The sequence below is a fragment of the Mustelus asterias genome, chromosome 13 (genome assembly GCF_964213995.1).
Source record: "Mustelus asterias chromosome 13, sMusAst1.hap1.1, whole genome shotgun sequence".
Classification (NCBI taxonomy): Eukaryota; Metazoa; Chordata; class Chondrichthyes; order Carcharhiniformes; family Triakidae; genus Mustelus; species Mustelus asterias.
In genome coordinates this window covers 12,636,144-12,656,074 of record NC_135813.1, presented here as the reverse complement: position 1 = coordinate 12,656,074, position 19,931 = coordinate 12,636,144, and the positions used below count along the sequence as shown (strand labels likewise).

General features: G+C 40.8%; 1 protein-coding gene across 3 annotated transcripts in view; it reads right to left on the bottom strand.

Moving 5' to 3' along the window:
* Positions 1 to 19,931, bottom strand: part of nup188 (nucleoporin 188) — an 89,876-nt gene that overhangs the window by 17,053 nt on the left and 52,892 nt on the right. For 2 of the 3 annotated variants that reach the window (XM_078226322.1, XM_078226323.1), the window contains exons 31-38: positions 17,791 to 17,986; positions 13,456 to 13,533; positions 10,941 to 11,026; positions 9,757 to 9,902; positions 6,472 to 6,659; positions 6,182 to 6,382; positions 3,268 to 3,360; positions 913 to 1,071 (exon numbers count right to left, since the gene is read on the bottom strand). In XM_078226322.1, coding sequence (XP_078082448.1) covers positions 913 to 1,071; positions 3,268 to 3,360; positions 6,182 to 6,382; positions 6,472 to 6,659; positions 9,757 to 9,902; positions 10,941 to 11,026; positions 13,456 to 13,533; positions 17,791 to 17,986 — 1,147 coding nt within the window. The remainder of the gene's footprint in view (positions 1 to 912; positions 1,072 to 3,267; positions 3,361 to 6,181; positions 6,383 to 6,471; positions 6,660 to 9,756; positions 9,903 to 10,940; positions 11,027 to 13,455; positions 13,534 to 17,790; positions 17,987 to 19,931) is intronic. The other variant, XM_078226324.1, reaches the window with a different exon arrangement.

The following is a 19,931-nucleotide window of genomic DNA, read 5'->3' as shown; positions in this document are numbered from 1 at the left end:
GTTCCACTGAGACCATGATATTCTTCTGCAAAGTGCACCATCTAGTGGCCTGGAAGACATTCACCATACATCTCATCTGAACTTGGGCAAGTGGATAATACGAACATAAAAAAAGGAGTTAAAACAATACAGCCAACAGTTCAACAAGATCATAGCCGAAGTTTAATACCAACTTCACTTTCCCACTCTATCCCCTTGATTTCATTTAGTGCTAAAAACATATCAATCACAGTCTCAAAAATATTGAAATATTCAGCACCCACAATATCTGAGCAAAGGAAATTCTCGTCATCCATACGGCCACCTTTTAACCCTGCAACTATGATCCTACTAGACTTTACTGCCAGGGGAAGCAGCCTCTCAGCATCTACCCTGTCAAGGCCTCAAAGAACTATATATATTTGAATGAGATCTCATTCTTTTAAACTTCAGAGAATACAGGCTGCTGATATTGGAGATCTCTTCACAGGAAAATCTTTCCCATCCCAGGAATCAATCTAATGAATGCTTGTTGCATCCCCTCTAAGGCAAGTACACCCTTTCTTATTTGACTAACTAGCAGTTAAGGATGGTGGTATCAGTAGTTAAAATACCAGAGCACAGATTCTTAATTGGCATTTATGCTGCGGCCTCAACAAGACCACCTGAATGGAAAGAGACAGAATCACCAAACGTTTCATAATCTGTGTGTTTTAGACATTCAGCTGAAGCAGTTTTGGGTCTCCAATGAAAAGGTTGTTGCCCCCATAAAATGTGTCCCACTTCAAAATTATGCTAAACAGTACTGTTAACAACAAATGTAAAACTGCCAATTACAGAAAGATGTTAGGCAAAGAATTTTAAGCTTCAAATAAATTCTCCAAGTTTGGCATTGTTTAGTTTAAAAAGTATATATTTTTTAAATGCCCCCACCTGCAGTATCCGCTCCTGATGGACCCCAACAAAGTCTAAGGCTTCTGAGAGGAAGTTGTAGCGCAGTGACTTTAAAAGTCTTTCCATTAGTGACATGGTGAGCCTATAAACACCTGGCCACGAGGGGGCGTCCAGAGACTTGCGTGAGGATCCCAAGGTCTGAATTATAGAAAAGATAATAAAAGCAGTAGAGCCGTTAACTGTAATCATTGGTTCATCTGAAATATTGGGAGTTTTCTGTACGTTTTCAGGTCATTTCAAATAATTAAAAGACAGGTTTTTTTTTAATGTTAACTAACAGAAAACGTTAAGAAGCCACCGTGCTTAATTCAACTATAGAGCCATAGACATTAAGTGGGCCTATGGTACATCTATAAACACATCACATATGATACTGCACTCAAGATAACACGTATATATATTATATATATATATAAAACATTGAGTTGCACAATGTATGTAAGAAAGCTTGTGGCTCTGCATGTTTCAGCATCGGAATATCTGGCTGAAAAGTACAGGTTTGGAATATAGTTTAACCGCTAATTGAAATTAAAAGATTGCTTCAATTCAACGTCACAAAGACATTAATCACATCACTTGTGGGGAGAGGAAGATATTGCACTTAAATTGTGGGTCAACCCAGAGCACCTGAACTGCAGCGATTCAAGGCGGCGGCTCACCACCAACTTCTTAAGGGCAACTAGGGATGGGCAACAAATGCTGGCCAGCATAATTGAAGAGGCCAAGCAGGATTATTAAATTAACATTAAAATTGTTAAATAGAACACACTCTGGAAATGAATTGAAATTAATTTCTATACAATTACAACACATTACATTAAAAGATAGCAGGAATAGAATCAATAAGAGTATAATATTGGGGTTTACCAAGAATATTATGGATAGAAACATTGCTTTGTGGAAGTTATAAAAATGAGAAAATTTCAGCCTAAGTTGCTCCATTCACAGAGGACATCAATCTAATCTCCATAATTTAATCCCAATTGTTGCTCTCCACAAACATTCTCCCCAAATCTCCAGCATAACAAGAATCATTATCATATATGAAATATTTGCTCTTTTTTGTGTACACTTACCCATAACACCTCTTTGTTGACACTCCAGCAAGTTCAAGTTTACATCTTACCTGGTCTACCAAGGTGACTCTATGTGAAGTGATTATTTTGATAGGGAGAATGCAGAGATGCAATATAAAAAAAGGAAAGAATTCTAAGGGAGTGCGGCAGCAGAGGAACCCGAATGTACATGTGCATAAATCATTAAAGGTGGCAGGACAGGTGAAGAGTTCCTTAAATTCATTCATAGGGTATGGGCATTGCTGGCTAGGCCAACATCTACTGCCCACCCTTAATTGCCCTCGAGAAAGTGGTGGTGAACTGCTGCTGTCCATGCGGTGTAGGTACATCAAGAGTGCTGTGAGGGAGTTCCAGGGTTTTGTCAATGATGGAATGGCAATATAGTTCAAAGTTACGATGGTGTGGCTTGGAGGGGAATGCGTAGGACGAAGTGTTTCCATGCACCTGCTGCCCTTGCCCTTCTATGTGGTAGAGGTCATGGGGTTGGAATGTGCTGTTCAATAAGCCTTAGTGAGTTGCCGCAGTAGATTGTGTAGAAAAAAAAAGTCATCCTGGACTTTATTTCTATAGAGGCACAAGAGTACAAAAGCAAGGAATTATGTTCATACTGTGTATAAAACATTGGTTCAGCTTTAACTAGAGTACAGCAATTCTGGGCACCACATCAGTTATGTAGATAGATTGTAGAAGTTGGGACTGTTCTTCTTGAAGAAGAGAAAGTTTAGACAGAGGCATTCAAAAATGGGGGGACTGGACAGAGTAGATAGCAAGAAACTGTCCCCACTGGTGGAAGGATCAAGAACAAGAGGGCACAAGTGTAAGGTCACTGGCAAAAGAAGTAATGGCATCATGAAGAAAAACCCTTTCATGCAGCGAGTGGTTAGGATTTGGAATGCACTGCCTGAGTGTGTGGCGCAGGTAGGTTCAATCGAAGTATTCAAGAGAGAACTTAATTATCTGCGAAGGAAGCAGGGCTATGGGGAGAAAGCTGGCTAGTGGCACTACACGAACTGTTTTTTCAGTAAGTTAGCACAGACACAATGAGCTGAACGGCCTTCTTCTATACTCTAACCATCTTATGATTCTAAACCCTCAAAACTGGATATAATTTCAAAAGCCAGGATTTAATTGAAAACCTATCTTAATTAGATATATGCAGAAGTATGTACTTATGTAAATTAACGCTACATTAAGACATACTTTGATCTCCATGAAACAGCTCCCATTATTCTGTGAAATATATTTCAGTCCTGGTTACCTGGGTAGTTCCATTGGTGCTCAGCTGGTAAACACTTAGTAGTGGCAGACAAATGCTTGGTAGTACACCAGCTCCTGCTACTATAGCTGCCCCCTGAAAATACAAAATGAGAGAAAAATGAGCAATTAACAAAACAATTTCGCCAAAATACACAAGAAAATTTGAGGTCAAATTTCTTCAATCTCTCCTCGTAAGACAACCCCATTGTCCCAGGGATTAGTCTGGTGAACTTCTGCTTTACTCTAAGCAAGTACATCCTTTCTTAGATAAGACCAAAACTGCAGGCATTACTCCAGATGGGGCCTCCTCAAGACTCTATACAATTGCAGCAAGGTATTGGTACTCCTGTACTCAAGGGAGTTCAAGGGAGTTCGAATGGGCTAATTCAGATAGAATATGTGAATAAGTTTGAAGTTATCCACTTTGACAGAAAAAAACAAAGGCAGATCATTGCTTAAATGGAAAGAGGTTGGAAGTGTTGATATCTAGGTGCCCTTGTTCACAAGTCACTAAAAGTTATCATGGAGGTGCAGCAAACAGTAAGGAAGACAAATGGTATGTTGGCCTTCATTGTAAGGGGATTTGAGTACAAGAGTACCAATACCTTGCTGTAATTGTATAGAGTCTTGATGAGGCCCCATCTGGAGTAATGCCTGCAGTTTTGGTCTTATCTAAGGAAGGATGTACTTGCTTAGAGAGAGTAAAACAGAGGTTCACCAGACTAATCCCTGGGACAATGGGGTTGTCTTTCGAGGAGAGATTGAAGAAACTGAACCTGTATTTTCTAGAGTTTCAATGAGAGGTGATCTCATTGAAACTTCCAAAATTCTTACAGGGCATAGCAGGGTAGATATGAACAGGACGTTCCCCCTGACTGAGGATGTAGAACCAGGATCACAGTCTCCGAATAAAGGACAAGCCATTTAAGACTGAGATGAGGAGGGATTCTTCAGCTGGAGGGATATGGAAGCTCAGTCATTAAGCAGCTCAAGGCAGAATACTGATGACATCAAGAGATATGGGGATAGTGGGAAAAATTGGTTTAAGAGGTAGCTGATCGGACATGATCTGTTGGAATGATGGAGCACACTCGATGGGCAGAAAGATCTACTCCCACTCCTATTTCCTATGTTCTTATCCGAGACTCAGCTGACCATGTGCAGAGTCCTGTTTTCTTAATACCCCTGCGCTTGCTGGCCTAAGTTGACTTTCAGCCAAGCAATGAAATAATTTTAAAATTCTTGTTTGCAAATCCCTCCATGACCTCAGTCCTTGCTTTCTCTATAATATCGTCCAGCTCTACAACCACCAAAATATCCATGCTCCTCTAATTCTGGCCCCTGGAGCATCACCAATTTTAACCACTCCACCTCTGGCAGCCACACCTTTATTGCTGAGGCTCCAAAGCTCGGAAATACTCTCGCTACACCACTCCGCCTCACTTTGTTCCTTTAAGAGGCTCCTTAAAACCTATCAATGTAGCCTAATATCTACTTATGTGGTTCAATGTGATATTATGCTTTTAATGCTCCTGTATACCGCTTTGAGATGTTTTATTCTTTTCAAGATACCATATAAACCTAAGTTATTGCTGTCCCACAGCATTTACAACAGACATATTTTATACAGACGTAACGTGAGGAGACTTGAAAAAAATAGAAATGAATTCAGAGTTCATTGCCTTTTAAATCTGTAATATTTTCCTACTATTCAAGTATTTAGAAAATAAACATACATCTTATGTTTGCTAGCTATTAAATGGAATCTGCTGGCACTGGCACAAAGAATTCCTACAGAGGCGAAGTATTCTTTTTAATTGCATAGTCTTGAGATGCTACAGCTTTCCTTTACACTGTTTGATGTTTTCATCCTAATTTTATATTAAAAACAGAGAAAAAGTAAAGTTACTGAAATCAAAGCCATTGACAAGAGGGGTTAGCATGTAATGATATCCTAACAATTATTAGCATTGTTGGCCCAGTAAGAATTCAATTCATATTTGGCAAAGTGACATGTAGATTACAATTGTTCAAGGATTCAGCAAATAATGTAGAATATGGTACAATCTAGTAATTTCACAGTTTAGTGACTAACCGGTGGCTTAGATGCATGCAATGACAATTTCAAATTCAAATGTGAAAGGTCATATATACATTCAAGCCAGAAGCCCCAGTATATGATTTGTCTTACACATTTAAAGAATACTAGAATTATACCTGCCAGATACCCTATTCTGTTGCTGCTCAGTCTATACTTTCTTCATATTGCTTGGGTGCAAGTATAAATAAGATCAGTAGGATTTGATAGTGGACCACGCATATGGCAAAATCTAAGTTGAACACAGAACCCAAATAAGTTTTTGGTTGTGTTTGTTTCTCTTGAATTAATGATGTTTGGTGTAATTCCCCTTCATTTTTCTTCCAATTACCCAATTTTTGCTTCCTCCACTTCTGTTGGACTACACAGAAATAAGAATGGCCGAACTACTCCCCAGCGAAAGTGGGGGAGCCTGGGGACATTCGGTTGCCCACCTTTAATTCAGTATATTGCAATAGGGGCTACAACTTTCAAAAGCATTTTATTTGGCATGAGGTGCTTCGGGATGTCTGGCAAAGGGCCCTAAATATATAGATCTGTTGTGTGTTTAATTTCCATTATACTTCTAGAAAGGAAAACCAAATCTGACAAGATACAAAGCCAAGTATTACAAATGCTGGAAATCTGAAATAAAACAGAAAATATTGAAAAAGCAGGTCAGGCAGCAAAACAGTTAACATTTCAAGCCAATGACCTTTGGCCACCAAAATGAAATGCCAACTGTTTGTCTCCCTCCTGACCTGCCAAACATTTCCAGCATTTTCTGTTTGAATGAACCCTAACAGATATCTATAAAAACATTAAGGGACACCATTACCTGCTGAGTTCTGGACAGCACCAAAAGCAAGTGCAGAGATGCTTCAGCAAAATGTAGATTTTGTTTGACTCGAAGACTTAGCTCCAGGGTGCTAAGCATGGCAGGAAGGAACGGAACCTTCCGAGTGACCAAAAATAAGTGGTCGCCACACTCATCCATTTCGTAAAGTTCTTTGGCCAGATGCAGAGCCAGCACACATACCTGGAGACAAGAGGATATATTTATGGCTTCTGGGTTATCGTTAGATCATCACCTAGATATATACACAAACAATTGTTTTCTCCCCTTACCCCATCTTTCTGGTCCTTGTGCTGTAACCGTGGTGCGCTATCAGTCTCCATACTATCCTTGTCATCAGGTAAAGCAGCATCTCCAGTTGTCAGTGCATGACGTGTTTGGTCAAACAGAACAATCGCCTCATTATGTATGGTCTCACACACAGTCAGGAGCATTTGGGAATACTGGGAGATGTCAGAAACTAAAAGGTGGATTAAAAAATTATGAACTCTGCACTGATAGTGGCAAGTGAATTACAAGGTAGTGAGATAATTACATTTATAAAGTGTCATAAACCAGAAGTGCACGAAGTTCAGACAATTTAAATTGTATAACACAATTTTACACACAATTGCATGCAACATAAAATTTGTTCCTAGCACACCCATATGACATGCCTGCCATATTTGATGTAAACTTCACATTTCTTCAACTACCAATCTGTTCAACCACACCCTCGCTTCCACTTTCAATGCCCTCATCCAAATTAAAACCATTTCTCTCTCACTCACCCTGGCCCTTATCTCCATTCCCTTTAATCCAAGAGTCACAGGCTTGAACGTATATAGTGGAAAACTAGTCATTCAAAGTCAGATCTGGTTGGAGCACTTAAAGCACCATCGGGTCATGTTTTCATTTGTGAAAATGGCTAATTTTTCCAGGATCATGCTGGAATGTTATGGTAAACCCCCCACCACAGACATTCCTTTTCTCTATTGCAAGACATCTTCTTAGATCCCTCTTGTCTCTTCTGCCTCAGCTCCATCAAGCACAAGGAACCGATGGATTTCTTTGTCACTAAGATTGAGACCTCCCAATCTGATGGCTCTGCCATTTCCCTCCCTTCCCCGATCCACCAGGTTGAACTTCCACCAAGGCTTCCCACTGCCCTAGACCTAGATTTTATCCCATCTTCCCTCATGCCCTCTCCAAGCTCATTTTGACCATGAGACTCACTCCTGGTCTTACAACACCTTTTCCACCAGCCGACTGACCACCAAACTTCACCTCCTGGCTCCCATGTCAGTTATTATTGATAGTGGCTCTCTCTCCTGAGGTTCTGTTCCCTCCCATCTGTCATCACCTCTCCCTTCAATGTGGCAAATGGAACCCACCATTCTTGCAACCTACTGCTCCATTTCTAACTTCCCTTTCCTCTGCAAAGTCTTCAAACATACTGTCACCTCCAAATTTCGTGCCCATGTTTCCTCGAAGTCTGGGTCAGAATCCCTCCAATCAGGTTTCTGACAGCCATTTTGATGCTGTGGGGTGGCAAAGTCACAAACGACATCTTATGTGACAGTGATAAACATAAACTATCCCTCCTCCTCTGCAACATTTGACACAACTGGTGACAGCATCCTCTGTCCTGATGGGTGAGATTACACTTATCCGGTTCTATTCTTATCTAACTGTAGCCACAGAATCACCTGAAACAGTTTCTCTTACCGCTCCTGCAGTATTATCACAGGTGCGCTCCCCCCCCATATAAATAATTAGGTTTCTTCAAGACAGTTTCTTGATTGCTACACAAACAAATTACTGTAGTTGTTGAAAATCTAAAATTAAAACAGAAAATGTTGGAAATGTTCAGCAGGTCTGCACTGTGGAGAGAAGGAGAGAAAAGCGGAGATAATGTTTCTGGATCGGTGAGCTTTCATGAGAAATTCAGATGCAAGGTCACAGGCCGGGAACATTAATTCTGTTTTTCTCTCACGGATGCTGCCAGGTATACAGAACATTTCCAGCATTTTCTGTTTTTGTTTCAGAATTCCAGCACCTGCAATACTGTATTTTCATTATTTAATTCATGAACTCTTATTTGGAAATTTGGCATGTCAGCTACGACTCTCACCAACAAAGCATTTTTTCTGTTGCATCACACTTGGTATGACTCCTGCGCTGCCCAAGATCGCAAGAAACTACAAAACGTTGTGAATGTAGCCCAATCCATCACACAAACCAGCCTCCCGTTCATTGACTCTGTCCACACTTCCTGTTGTCTCGGAAAAGCAGCCAGCATAATTAAGGACCCCACGCACCCCGGACATTCTCTCTTCCATCTTCTTCCGTCAGGAAAAAGATACAAAAGTCTGAGGTCACGTACCAACTGACTCAAGAATAGCTTCTTCCCTGCTGCTGTCAGACTTTTGAATGGACCTACCTCGCACTAAGTTGATCTTTCTCTACACCCTAGCTATGACTGTAACTCCACATTCTGCAATCTCTCCTTTCCTTCTCTACGAATGGCATGCTTTGTCTGTACAGTGCGCAAGAAACAAAACTTTTCACTGTATGCTAATACATGTGACAATAACAAATCAAATTTAAGCATTCTAATTCAATAAATCAATTACAATTTTAAAAAAATTGTGTTGCTGGAGAAGCTGTCATAATTCGATGCCGAGGTTAACAATCTATTCAACAGCTTCAACTGACGCAGTGTGAATGGATGTGATAACACCAGGAATGGGTCTCTCGGGGCAGAAGTTCAGTACGTGGGCCAATGGTCTGACTTGGGTATCATCAGTTTCTAGGGTGTGGAGTGTGTTCCAGTAGAGGTACAGGATTATAAGCATTGATATTCACCAGAATAAAGGTAAGGTAAGGCTACTGCTCAAAATAAATTGAAGCAATTGACCAAATAGCACATTACACAAACGGTGCCCATTTTCCATTCTGAAGCAGCTCATACTTCTCTATTTTTCAAGAAGTACTGTTGCACATGTAAATTACAACATTTCTGGATTTGCTCCAGGTCTCCCTATAGGATCCAGCACACCTGCTGACAGGATGAACAGCCGAAGGCACTCATCGATTATCAAATGAATTGCAAGGAACCCATCATCTCTCTCTCACCCCAGTACTTAAGTGGCATCTTTTAAGTTGCCTCCTATTGAAACACTGGATTTTATATATACCTAACAAGAAAGACTGCTAAAATAACTTCAATTAAGGCCATTAACTTGTCAGAAGAGAAATTATGGATTCTATTTATTGAGTTCTAGGTACCTAAGAAAATAAAAATCAATAAGACCATTGTGCTTTCTTCTCTGCCAGCTCCTCATGTGTGTCTGTTGTCTTCATCCATAAAGCTCTTCCTACGCATGTTCACACTATCTCAGCTTTAATGGTCTTTTCCAGGCGAGGCTCATTCTGCTATCTTTTAAGGGTTCTGATCTTTAGCCACTGGGCACATTATCACTTCCCTTGGCACCAACACCGAAAACACCATTTTAAGGCAAGACGAGTTACAATCTCGAGAAGAAAATAATTTTAAAAGGAAATGGCAGTCTCACCTTGTAGTTGTTTGATCTGAAGAGTAGTTATGATAGCTGAAAATATTTTTGCCTTTGTCTTCTCCATGAAGTACTGGTTACTTTGTGACAGGCTCTCTAGAATTTGGTCCAGGGTGTCCAAAATTTTAGACACTTGAACAATGATGCTGAAAGGGGAAGAAAAAGTTGGGGGAAAAAAAAAATCAGTATTCTGTGCTGTGCCTTCACTTCATTATAGGACATATGTTTGTAACACCAGGGAGGTGGTGGTCTTGTGGTATTATCATTAGACTATTAATCCAGAAGCTAATGTTCTGGGGACCCAACGAACTGGCGGGTTCGAATCCCGCCATGGCAGAGAGTGGAATTTGTATTCAACAAAAAAAAAATCTGGAATTAAGAATCTACTAATGACCATGAAACCATTGTCGAATGTCTGAAAAATCCATTTGGTTCACAAATGTCTTTTAAGGGAAGGAAATCTGCCATTCTTACCTGGTCTGGTCTACATGTGACTCCAGAGCCACAGCAATGTGGTTGACTCTCAACTGCCCTCCGGCAACTAGGGATGGGCAATAAATGCTGGCCAGCCAGCGATGCCCATGTCCCACGAATAAAAACATGCTGCTTTTCTGGTAGCGCAGTGGTTAGCACTGCTACTTCACAGCACCAGGGACCCGGGTTCGATTCCCAGCTTGGGTCACTGTCTGTGTGGAGTTTGCACATTCTCCGTGTCTGCGTGGGTTTCCTTCCACATTCTGAAAGTCATCCTGGTTAGGTACATTGACCTGAACAGGCGCCGGACTGTGGCGACTAGGGAATTTCACAGTAACTTCATTGCAGTGTTAATAAAAGCCATACTTGTGACTAATAAATAAACTTTTTTTAAAAACTTTTTTTTAAAATTGCAGCTACAAAACCAGAGCAATGCTGATTCAGAAACACTCTTGGATCCAAAATTGGGAAGCAAAAGTATTTTTGCCACTTGACTGAGTATTCAATATGCATCATGTATTGTATTTTTACCTCAATTTTAACATTTTCTAGTAAATAGCAGGCAACAAAATAAAAGCAAAGTTAGAATTTTACGTATGTTACACAATACATGTTAAAGATGCAAAATATATTTATTACTCAAATGGGTCAGTGAGCAATACTCAAAGATATTACTCCCTGATCTTCAGCTGAATTTCCTCACTTCCTACCTTTTCCACTGTTTCAACAGGATTAGAAGTAGTGTTGCCAGCATAGACCCCATTCGCAGACAGGAAGCAGATGAAGGCACCAACAGCTATCAAAAAGAAAGACAATTTGAAGTTGAAAGCCCAGCGTGAAGAGTGGACTGGAAGTCCCTCCAAGATGGCGCTGGAGCGAGGCGACTTCTTGCAAGCTGTGCCTAGCATACTTTCTAATTCTATCTTTTACTCTCTTTCTATGCTTCTAAAACTTCATTCTAACTCTTTTAAACTCTCTAACAATGCTTTTAATTCAATCTCTTCCATTCTGCACTCTCTCCTTTCCTTCTCTACGAACGGCATGCTTTGTTTGTATCGTACACAAGAAACACTGTACACTAAAACATGTGACAATAATAAATCAAATAAATAAATCAAATTCCAATCTCAAACTTGTAATGTTTTAACTATGTTAAGAGAATGGGTTTTTGCACGAAAGAAAACATGTGGTTTGCACACGTGGATTCAAAGTAACAACAGGTTTATTGAAAGAGATGTTCTCTGCACTGCATCGAGTACAAAACTGAAAGTAAAATGGCAGCATCTGCCTACACCCTAATCCAGATGATGTTGTGGGTCTGTTTTGCAATCGACCAATCTACGGACAGCACTCCAGTTAAGGTTAATCTTCTTTGACCACGATCTCCCAAATAGAGCTGGAAAATTAACACAGGCCACATGGAGAGGCAACTCCGCTGTTTGTCTACTCCACTTTACGTTGATCATCACGTAACCTTTTAACAGCACAATATCTTTCGTGCATCTCCTTAAAGTCACATCAGTTGATTTTAAAGGAAAATGCTTCAGTCTTTGCTGGTATGTAGTCTCAGGAATTAAAGTTACAACAGCACCAGAATCAACCTCCATCCTAATAGGTTGTCCACTTAGCTTCGGAATAATCCCGAATTTATGTGATTCACTCTGTATGATAGGATGTTCAGATGGAGCTCATCATCATGTTTCTTGACATTCTCTCTTCAGTCGCAATTCTTTTCTTCCATATTTTAAATTCTTCTTCTTGAAGGTACACCGATGCTTCTTCTAAATACTCTTCTCAGAGGAAGTTGGTCTAGCCTAACAAGCTTTTGCAATGTGACCCATTTTGCCACAATTCTTGCATTGACTATCCTTGCTCCAACATTCACTCACTGAGTGGCCTATTTTGGCACATCTGTGACATGCTTGTTGCTGTTTTGACTTCTTATGGGCAGTTCCCAACTTGTGGATCTTCATTGCCTCTTTAGCAGTCAGTTCCATCAACACATGCGATTTCTACTGTCTTTAAGGTTAAAGTCAAAGCCTGTTCAGTAAGCAATCTTTTTTGGATAGCCTAATTTTGGAGACCACAAACGAGACGATCTCGAAGAGAATCTAACATCCCACCAAACTCAATGTTGTGCCAGCCTTTTTAAGGTTGCACAAACTGATCAATGCTTCCCGCCTTCCACTTGAGTCCTTCAATAGAACCTGAACCATTCCACGATGGTCAGTGACTTTGGTGAGCAATGCTTCTCAAGGATCTTTCTCAAGCCATCATAAGTTTTGGTTCCTGGCTTTGCTGGATGAACTAAGTTGCGAATCAATTTGAAGGTCTTACATCCTATAGTACTGAGAAAAGCTGGTACGAGCAACATTTTTCACTTGTATAAAGTACAGAATAATAATCTGTATAGCAACTCCATGATTCATTTTCTTCATCGAAAGGCACCATGGATCCTAATTGACCCACCATTTCTCTTGCAGGCACTAGTGTCTCGAGACTGCTCAGAATGCTTTTCCATTATACGGTCTTCCCAGTACTCTACTTTTTATCCTGGAGACCATTGACTAGATGTTTTTTCCCCCAAATGCCCCCAGATGTACAGCAAAGCATCCACTCTTTTCAAATATGCCAAATTCTGTCTGAAATCTCACCCTTCTCCGATTGGAAAAAAACCTTTTTTTAAAACCACAGAGAGCTTTCTCTTACTTGATCTTCCTGGTACTGGCACTTTAATCTTTAACCCTGCTGCTGCTTCTCCCAAACAGTCTAATATTCAAAAAGTGTGATGACCCACAATATTTTCTTACTCCTTTAAGATCTTTTCTCGATGTTCTCAATGAAGTAAAATCCCGTCTCATCACCAATTTTCTTTCTGTAATGTCCTGACTATGTAGGGGCGTGGAGCTCTGCTCAAAAAGAAAATGTGTGGTTCGGACACGTGGATTCGAAATAACAACCAACAGGTTTATTGAAAGAGATGTTGGTTCTCTGCACTGCACAAAGTACAAAGAGTACAATAGCAGCTTCCGCCAACACCCTAATAACATAACCATCAAATCATGTGATCAGCTCTTAAAACAACCTGCAACCCTTTTAAATATATGTAGCAAAACCATTCATCAGAAAATATGTAAAAGGGGTTTCTATATGCTGGACACTTGCTCAAATTCTAACATAGCTAAGACTGTGAATATCATTGCAATTACAAACGAAGAAACTCACCAAAACTTTAGTTCCCTCTAGAACATCTTGTAGTAGCCGCAGCCGTAGTGAACAATCACCGAGATGCATCACCTCCACCTGGGGAATAAAATAGTTAAGAATAAAGCTCAATTGCTTGGCTGCATGCATTTCATAAAGCAGTGATTCACCAAACTTGCTCTTTTGCAAAATATTAGCAACACCTCCTCAGATTGGACCCGAGAAGGTCAGGGGTTAAAAATATTTAAAATGGGGAACATGACGCCCAATCTCTACATTGACACCTGCTGTCATGCTTACATAATCATTCATGGCTACGATTGTACCATTCATGGCTGGATGTAATCGTACAGCATGGTGGCACAGTGGTTAGCACTGCTGCCTCAACGCCAAGGACCCAGGTTCGATTCCCGGCTTGGGTCAATCTGTGTGCAGTTTGCACATTCTCCCCGTATCTGCATGGGTTTCCGGTTTCCTCCCACAGTCCAAAGATGTGCGGGTTAGGTTGATTGGCCATGTTAAATTGCCGCTTAATGTCAGGGGGATTAGTTAAGTGCGTGGGACTTCGGGGATAGGGTCTGGGTGGGATTGTGGTTGGTGCAGACTCGATGGGCCGAATGGCCTCCTCCTGCACTATAGGGATTCAATGATAATTGAGAAACTCAGCAGCAAAAACAAGGTGGAAGCAGCTGGCTCAAGATAAGTATTTTATTTCACTGCTCATGGGCCAAGTAGATTACTTTTCCAGGACCCCCACGTCACACTGTCACGCTAATCCCTGCTGCGATGAATCCAGCGCTCTCCACCCCACTCCACCATACCACCCACACAGTCTCCTTCCCTCCCAACTGCCACTCTCTTCCCACTCCCTCCCATACTAAATCCCAATTTCTCCTTTTCTCGCTTCTGATGCTAGAGTCACCAGGCGAAGGCCTTGCCAGATTTTCCCCTTATTACCATGCCCCATAAATCAAGTTCCAACAAGGACTGATCGGACTTTTCGTTGAAAATGAGAAGTTTAATCATGGTTACCAGGGCATATAGGCATTTTGCATGCTGGAGCACATGGGGACAATGCCTTTACTTTCTCAGGAGGCTAAGGAAATCCGCCACGGCTCCCACCAATTTTCACAGATGCACCATAGAAAGTATCCTTTCCGGATGTATCACAGCTTGGTATGGCACCTGATCTGACCAAGACAGCAAGAAACTACAAAGGATTGCGAACGCAGCCCAGTCCATCACGCAAACCAGCCTCCCATCCATTGATTCCGTCTACACTTCCCACTGCCTCGGAAAAGCCAGCATACTCGAGGACCTCACACACCCCAGACATTCTCTCTTTCACCTTCCTCCATCAGGAAAAAGATACAAAAGTCTGAGATCATGTACCAACTAACTCAAGAACAGCTTCTTCCCTGCTGCCATCAGAGTTTTGAAAGGACCTACCTTATATTAAATTGATCTTTCTCTACCCCCTAGCTATGACTGTAACATTACATTCTGCACCCCTCCTTTCCTTCTCCGCATGTACTCAAAGAATGGTATGCTTTGTCTATATAGTGCACAAGAAACAATACTTTAAACTGTATACCAATACAAGTGATGAAAATAAATCAAATCAAAAAATCAAATGCTAATAGGTTACAACCAAAGGATTTCAGGTTCAAATTCCATAAATTATTCAATAAATTTGATTCATTTATGGGCTAGTACCAGAAAATTACGTTGTGCAATTGTAATAAATATCCAACTGAGAAGACATCTAGTCTGACCCTATATGTATCCCAGTTTCACACTACATGGTTGACTTAATGTCCTCAAGGACAATAAATGCTGCCTTTCCCATTCTGACCACATCCTGTCATTCCTCTGCTTCAGTATCATAGGGCTACTCCAGGGCTTGAGCAGATAACACAAGAGAAAAATTATAAATGCCACTCTACTATTAAGAAAGATGACAAAGGGAAATTATGGATTATACACCTGCTGTTGTAAAATTACTCAAACCTATAATTATAGAGTTCCTGAACACCATGTGGCACATTGGTTAGCATTGCTGCCTCACAGCACCGGGGACCCGGGTTCGATTCCCGGCTTGGATCACTGCCTGCGTAGAGCTTGCATGTTCTCCCCGTGTCTACGTGGGTTTCCTCTGGGTGCTCCAGTTTTCTCCCACAGTCTGAAAGATATGCTGATTAGGTACATTGGCCATGCTAAATTCTCCTGCAGTGTACCCGTACAGGCGCCGGAGTGTGGCAACTAGGGGATTTTCACCATAACTTCATTGCAGTGTTAATGTAAGCCGACTTGTGACGCCAATAAAAAAATTAGAATAAATAAATAAAATTTCAGCTGATCAGAGAGCCAACATGGATTTACAAATGATAGGTGAAGCCTGATGAACGCAATTGAATTTTTTTGAAGAGGGGACTAAAGTAGCGTAATATTTACGGATGTTACTTCATGTGGACTTCCAGAAAGCATTTGATGAAGTCAGTCTGTTAGTAAAAAGTTGACACTGATGGAATTGAAGGTAAATGATTGACCTGGTTAGGAAACTGACTGTGTAGAAGATGACAGAATAGGGATTGTGGGGCAGCTTGTGACTAATGGCGTCCCATGAGGATCTGTGTAGGAGCCTCAACAATTCATCATCTTTATTAATGACTTAAGATAATGGGATAGAAAGCCACATATCCATAGTTGCTGATGGCACAAAGATGGCACTGTAGGCAATGTAAATGGAAGCTTAAAACTAAAAAAGAGATAATAGATTAAGTGAATGGGAAGTGTGACAAATGAATTTCAATTAAAGCAAATGAGAGGTCATACACGTTAGACCTACAGAGGGTAGGGCAGAGTACTTTCTAAATGCTTTGAGACACTTGGGTGATAAAGTGTTAGAATAAATGAAAGATTTTCCTTCCCCATGTAAAATGAGAACCTAAGGTGTTTCAGCTCCACCACAAGCACATTGAGATACAAGACGGTAGGCAGGAGCATTAAGCACAGGGTCCTATTCTATTTATTGTCACTCACCACCATAAACAGGATTGACAGTTTTTGTGCGTTTAACTTTGGTGTAAGTATTGTACAAATGCTGCATCAGACACTACAGCAACATCACTGGACAGGCTACAACATGGTTATCACCACTGTCCCCACAAAACAAGGTGATACCTTAAATTGTGCGGCAACATTTCAGACAAAGCAGGGAAATTGAGGGAAGTGGGTCAGATTCTAAACAGCTATATTCAGTTGGATTGAAAACTAAGGAAATTTGGCATGTCAGCTATGACTCTCACGAACTTTTACAGATGCACAATAGAAAGCATTCTTTCTGGCTGTATCACAGCTTGGCATGGCTCCTGCTCTGCCCAAGAAACTACAAAAGGTCATAAATGTAGCCCAAACCAGCCTCCCATCCATCGACTTTGTCTACACTTCCAGCTGCCTCGGCAAAGCAGCCAGTATAATTAAGGACCCCACGCACCCCGGGCATTCTCTCTTCCACCTTCTTCCATCAGGAAAAAGTTACAAAAGTCTGAGGTCACGTACCAACCGACTCAAGAATAGCTTCTTTCCTGCTGCCATCAGACTTTTGAATGGACCTGTCTTGCATTAAGTTGACCTTTCTCTACACTACATTCTGCACTCTCTCGTTTCCTTCTCTAAGAACGGTATACTTTGTATAGTGCGCAAGAAACAATACTTTTCGCTGTATGCTAATATGTGACAATAAATCAAATTAAAAAAATATTTAGATGGCCCAGATGTGTCATGTCATTAGCTGAGCAGAAACTGATAGCCAAGTTCTGCACACATGAGGACGGCCTCAACCGGGATCTTGGGTTCATGTCACACTATCTGTAACCCCCACAACTTGCCTGGACTTGCAAAATCTCACTAGCTGTCCTGTCTGGAGACAATACACATCTCTTTAACCTGTGCTCAATGCTCTCTCCACTCACATTGTCTGTACCTTTAAGACTTGATTAGCTGTATTAGCATTGATCAGCTTGATTAGCATTCCAATCATTATTCTGTAAATTGAGTTTGTGTCTCTGTATGCCCTGTTTGAGAGCATATCTCCCATTCCACCTGACGAAGGGGCAGCAAGCGCTCCGAAAGCTAGTGGCGTTTGCTACCAAATAAACCTGTTGGACTTTAACCTGGTGTTGTTAGACTTCTTACTGTATTTACCCCAGTCCAACACCGGCATCTCCACATCATTAGCATCTACCACCATAATAGTTATTAAAGTTGGATCAGAACCAAAGTATCTTTGAAAGTTAAACTTAAACTTCCGTTAAGATGTTAGTACTCAGAAAACCAATGATATTTTATCCTTACATAGCTGGTAGCCAGAACGAGAACCATTCTCCACGCAGAGATTACCATATGGAACTCTAGAAATGTGGCGGCTCCCTCAGTTTCTGTCTCCATCATATGGGTGACAAGAGATTTGATATATTCAGACCAATATTCATACCGCTTCTTATCAAAGAACATCTTCAGCGTGTGCTTTAAGGATTGATCCAGAGAACCCCTGGTAGACAAAATAGCATGAATCAAACACTATCTAGACATAGTCATCATTCTTTAATTCATGTTTGGCTCATTGAGGGCTGGACCAAAACTTTTGCACCACTGTAATGCAATGCAGCAGAATTCACCAATCAAAAGAAAAATGACCAAAAGATAAGACTAAGTTGGTTTCGTGAACCCAGTGCAAACACCTGACATAATTGTTAATTCTCACAGATAGGATTTTTTTTTAAAACCACAGATTTAATTTACTTAACGCATAAAATAAATCAAAAATAAGTTTGCAGTTGCACAGATAAGAAAATCCTGTTCCTCATTCAGCCAGTCCATTTAAAAAAACAAAAACATTCATCCGAAATAATGTCTTTCCTCTAACACACAAAGCGCAAACATCTTGAAGAGGCTACGACTGTAATTGGAATAAGAAAATTGTGTGTGCAAATCCTTTAACTAAAACTTCTGTAAATACAGAGTTATAGAGCATGCAGAGTTTGCTCAGCTGCAAACCAGAGGATAATTTTGAAGTGTTTGACTGGGTAAAAAATTTTAAAACTGTAATTACCATATTTACACCAAGACATCAAATATATTAAAATGAATAGCAATTTACTGGCACATTTAGCAATATGCATTGTACAGATAAGCAAAAATATTTATCTTTCACTAAAATTCGCTTTACACCAACTGTTGCAAGTAAAGCAGGTCTCCAACCTTATGGTTATAAGTCCCCATAATTGTTCCAACGTAACCACAGAGGAATTTTATCAGCTAAATGTTTTTACTTTCCAGACATTCCCACAATTAACTTGAACAAATTAAAGTGAACTAGTGCAGGCCATCATGAGGCTGCTGTTGCAGCCTAATGGCAATGATAACTTAGTAGTTAAAAGTGCTACATAACTACAAATATCCAAAGACGCTTTGCAGGGACATCATCAAACAAATCTGGACAATGAGTTACGCAGGAGATATTAGGGCAGTGACCGAAAACTTAAAGGAGGAAAGTGAGGTGGAGAGGTTTAAGGAGCAAATTGCAGAACTTAGGACTTTAGCAGCTAAAAGCACAGTTGCCATTAGGACAGGTGATTAAAATGGAGAATTCTCAAAAGGCAAGGAGGAGGACAGTAGAGTTGGAGGAGATTACAGAGAAAGGCAAGTGGGAAGTATTTCATCACAATCCTGACTTGGGCTTTGAGAATCAAAAAGGTTTTGTGCCCCTAACACAGAAAGGGGCACAACTATAGAAAGACAGAAGGGAACATCAGAATACAAAAGCAGGGATGTACTGCTGAGGCCTTTATAAGGCTCTGGTCAGACCACATTTGGAGTATTATGAGCAATTTTGGGCGCCTTGATGCTGACCTTGGAGAGGGCCCGGAGTAAGTTCACGAGAATGACCCCAGGAATGAAAAGCTTGATATGAGGAGCGTTCGAAGGCTCTAGATCTGTACTCGATGGATTTTATATGGATGAAGGGGGAATCTCATTGAAACTTAAAGACTACTGAAAGGCCTGGATAGAATGGACATGGGGAAAATGTTTCCATTGGTGGTAGAGACTAGGATCCAAGAGCACGACCTCAGAGTAAAGGGATGACCCTTTAGAACCAAGATGAGGAGGAATTTCTTCAGCCAGAGGGTGGTGAATCTATGGAATTCATTGCCACAAAAGACTGTGGAGGCCAGGTCACTGAGTGTATTTAAGACAGAGATAGATAGATTCTTGATTGGCAAGGGGATCAAAGGTTACAGGGAAAAGGCAGGAGAATGGATTCGAGAAACCTATCAGCCATGATTGAATGGTGGAGCAGACTCGATGGGCCAAATGGCCTAATTCTGCTCCCATATCTTACGATCAGGCCGAAATGCTAAGCCAATGGAATGTGCTGGTCATGGGTGTTTCCGTATCAAGGGTGGGATCCACCCATACCTATTATTATAGGGATA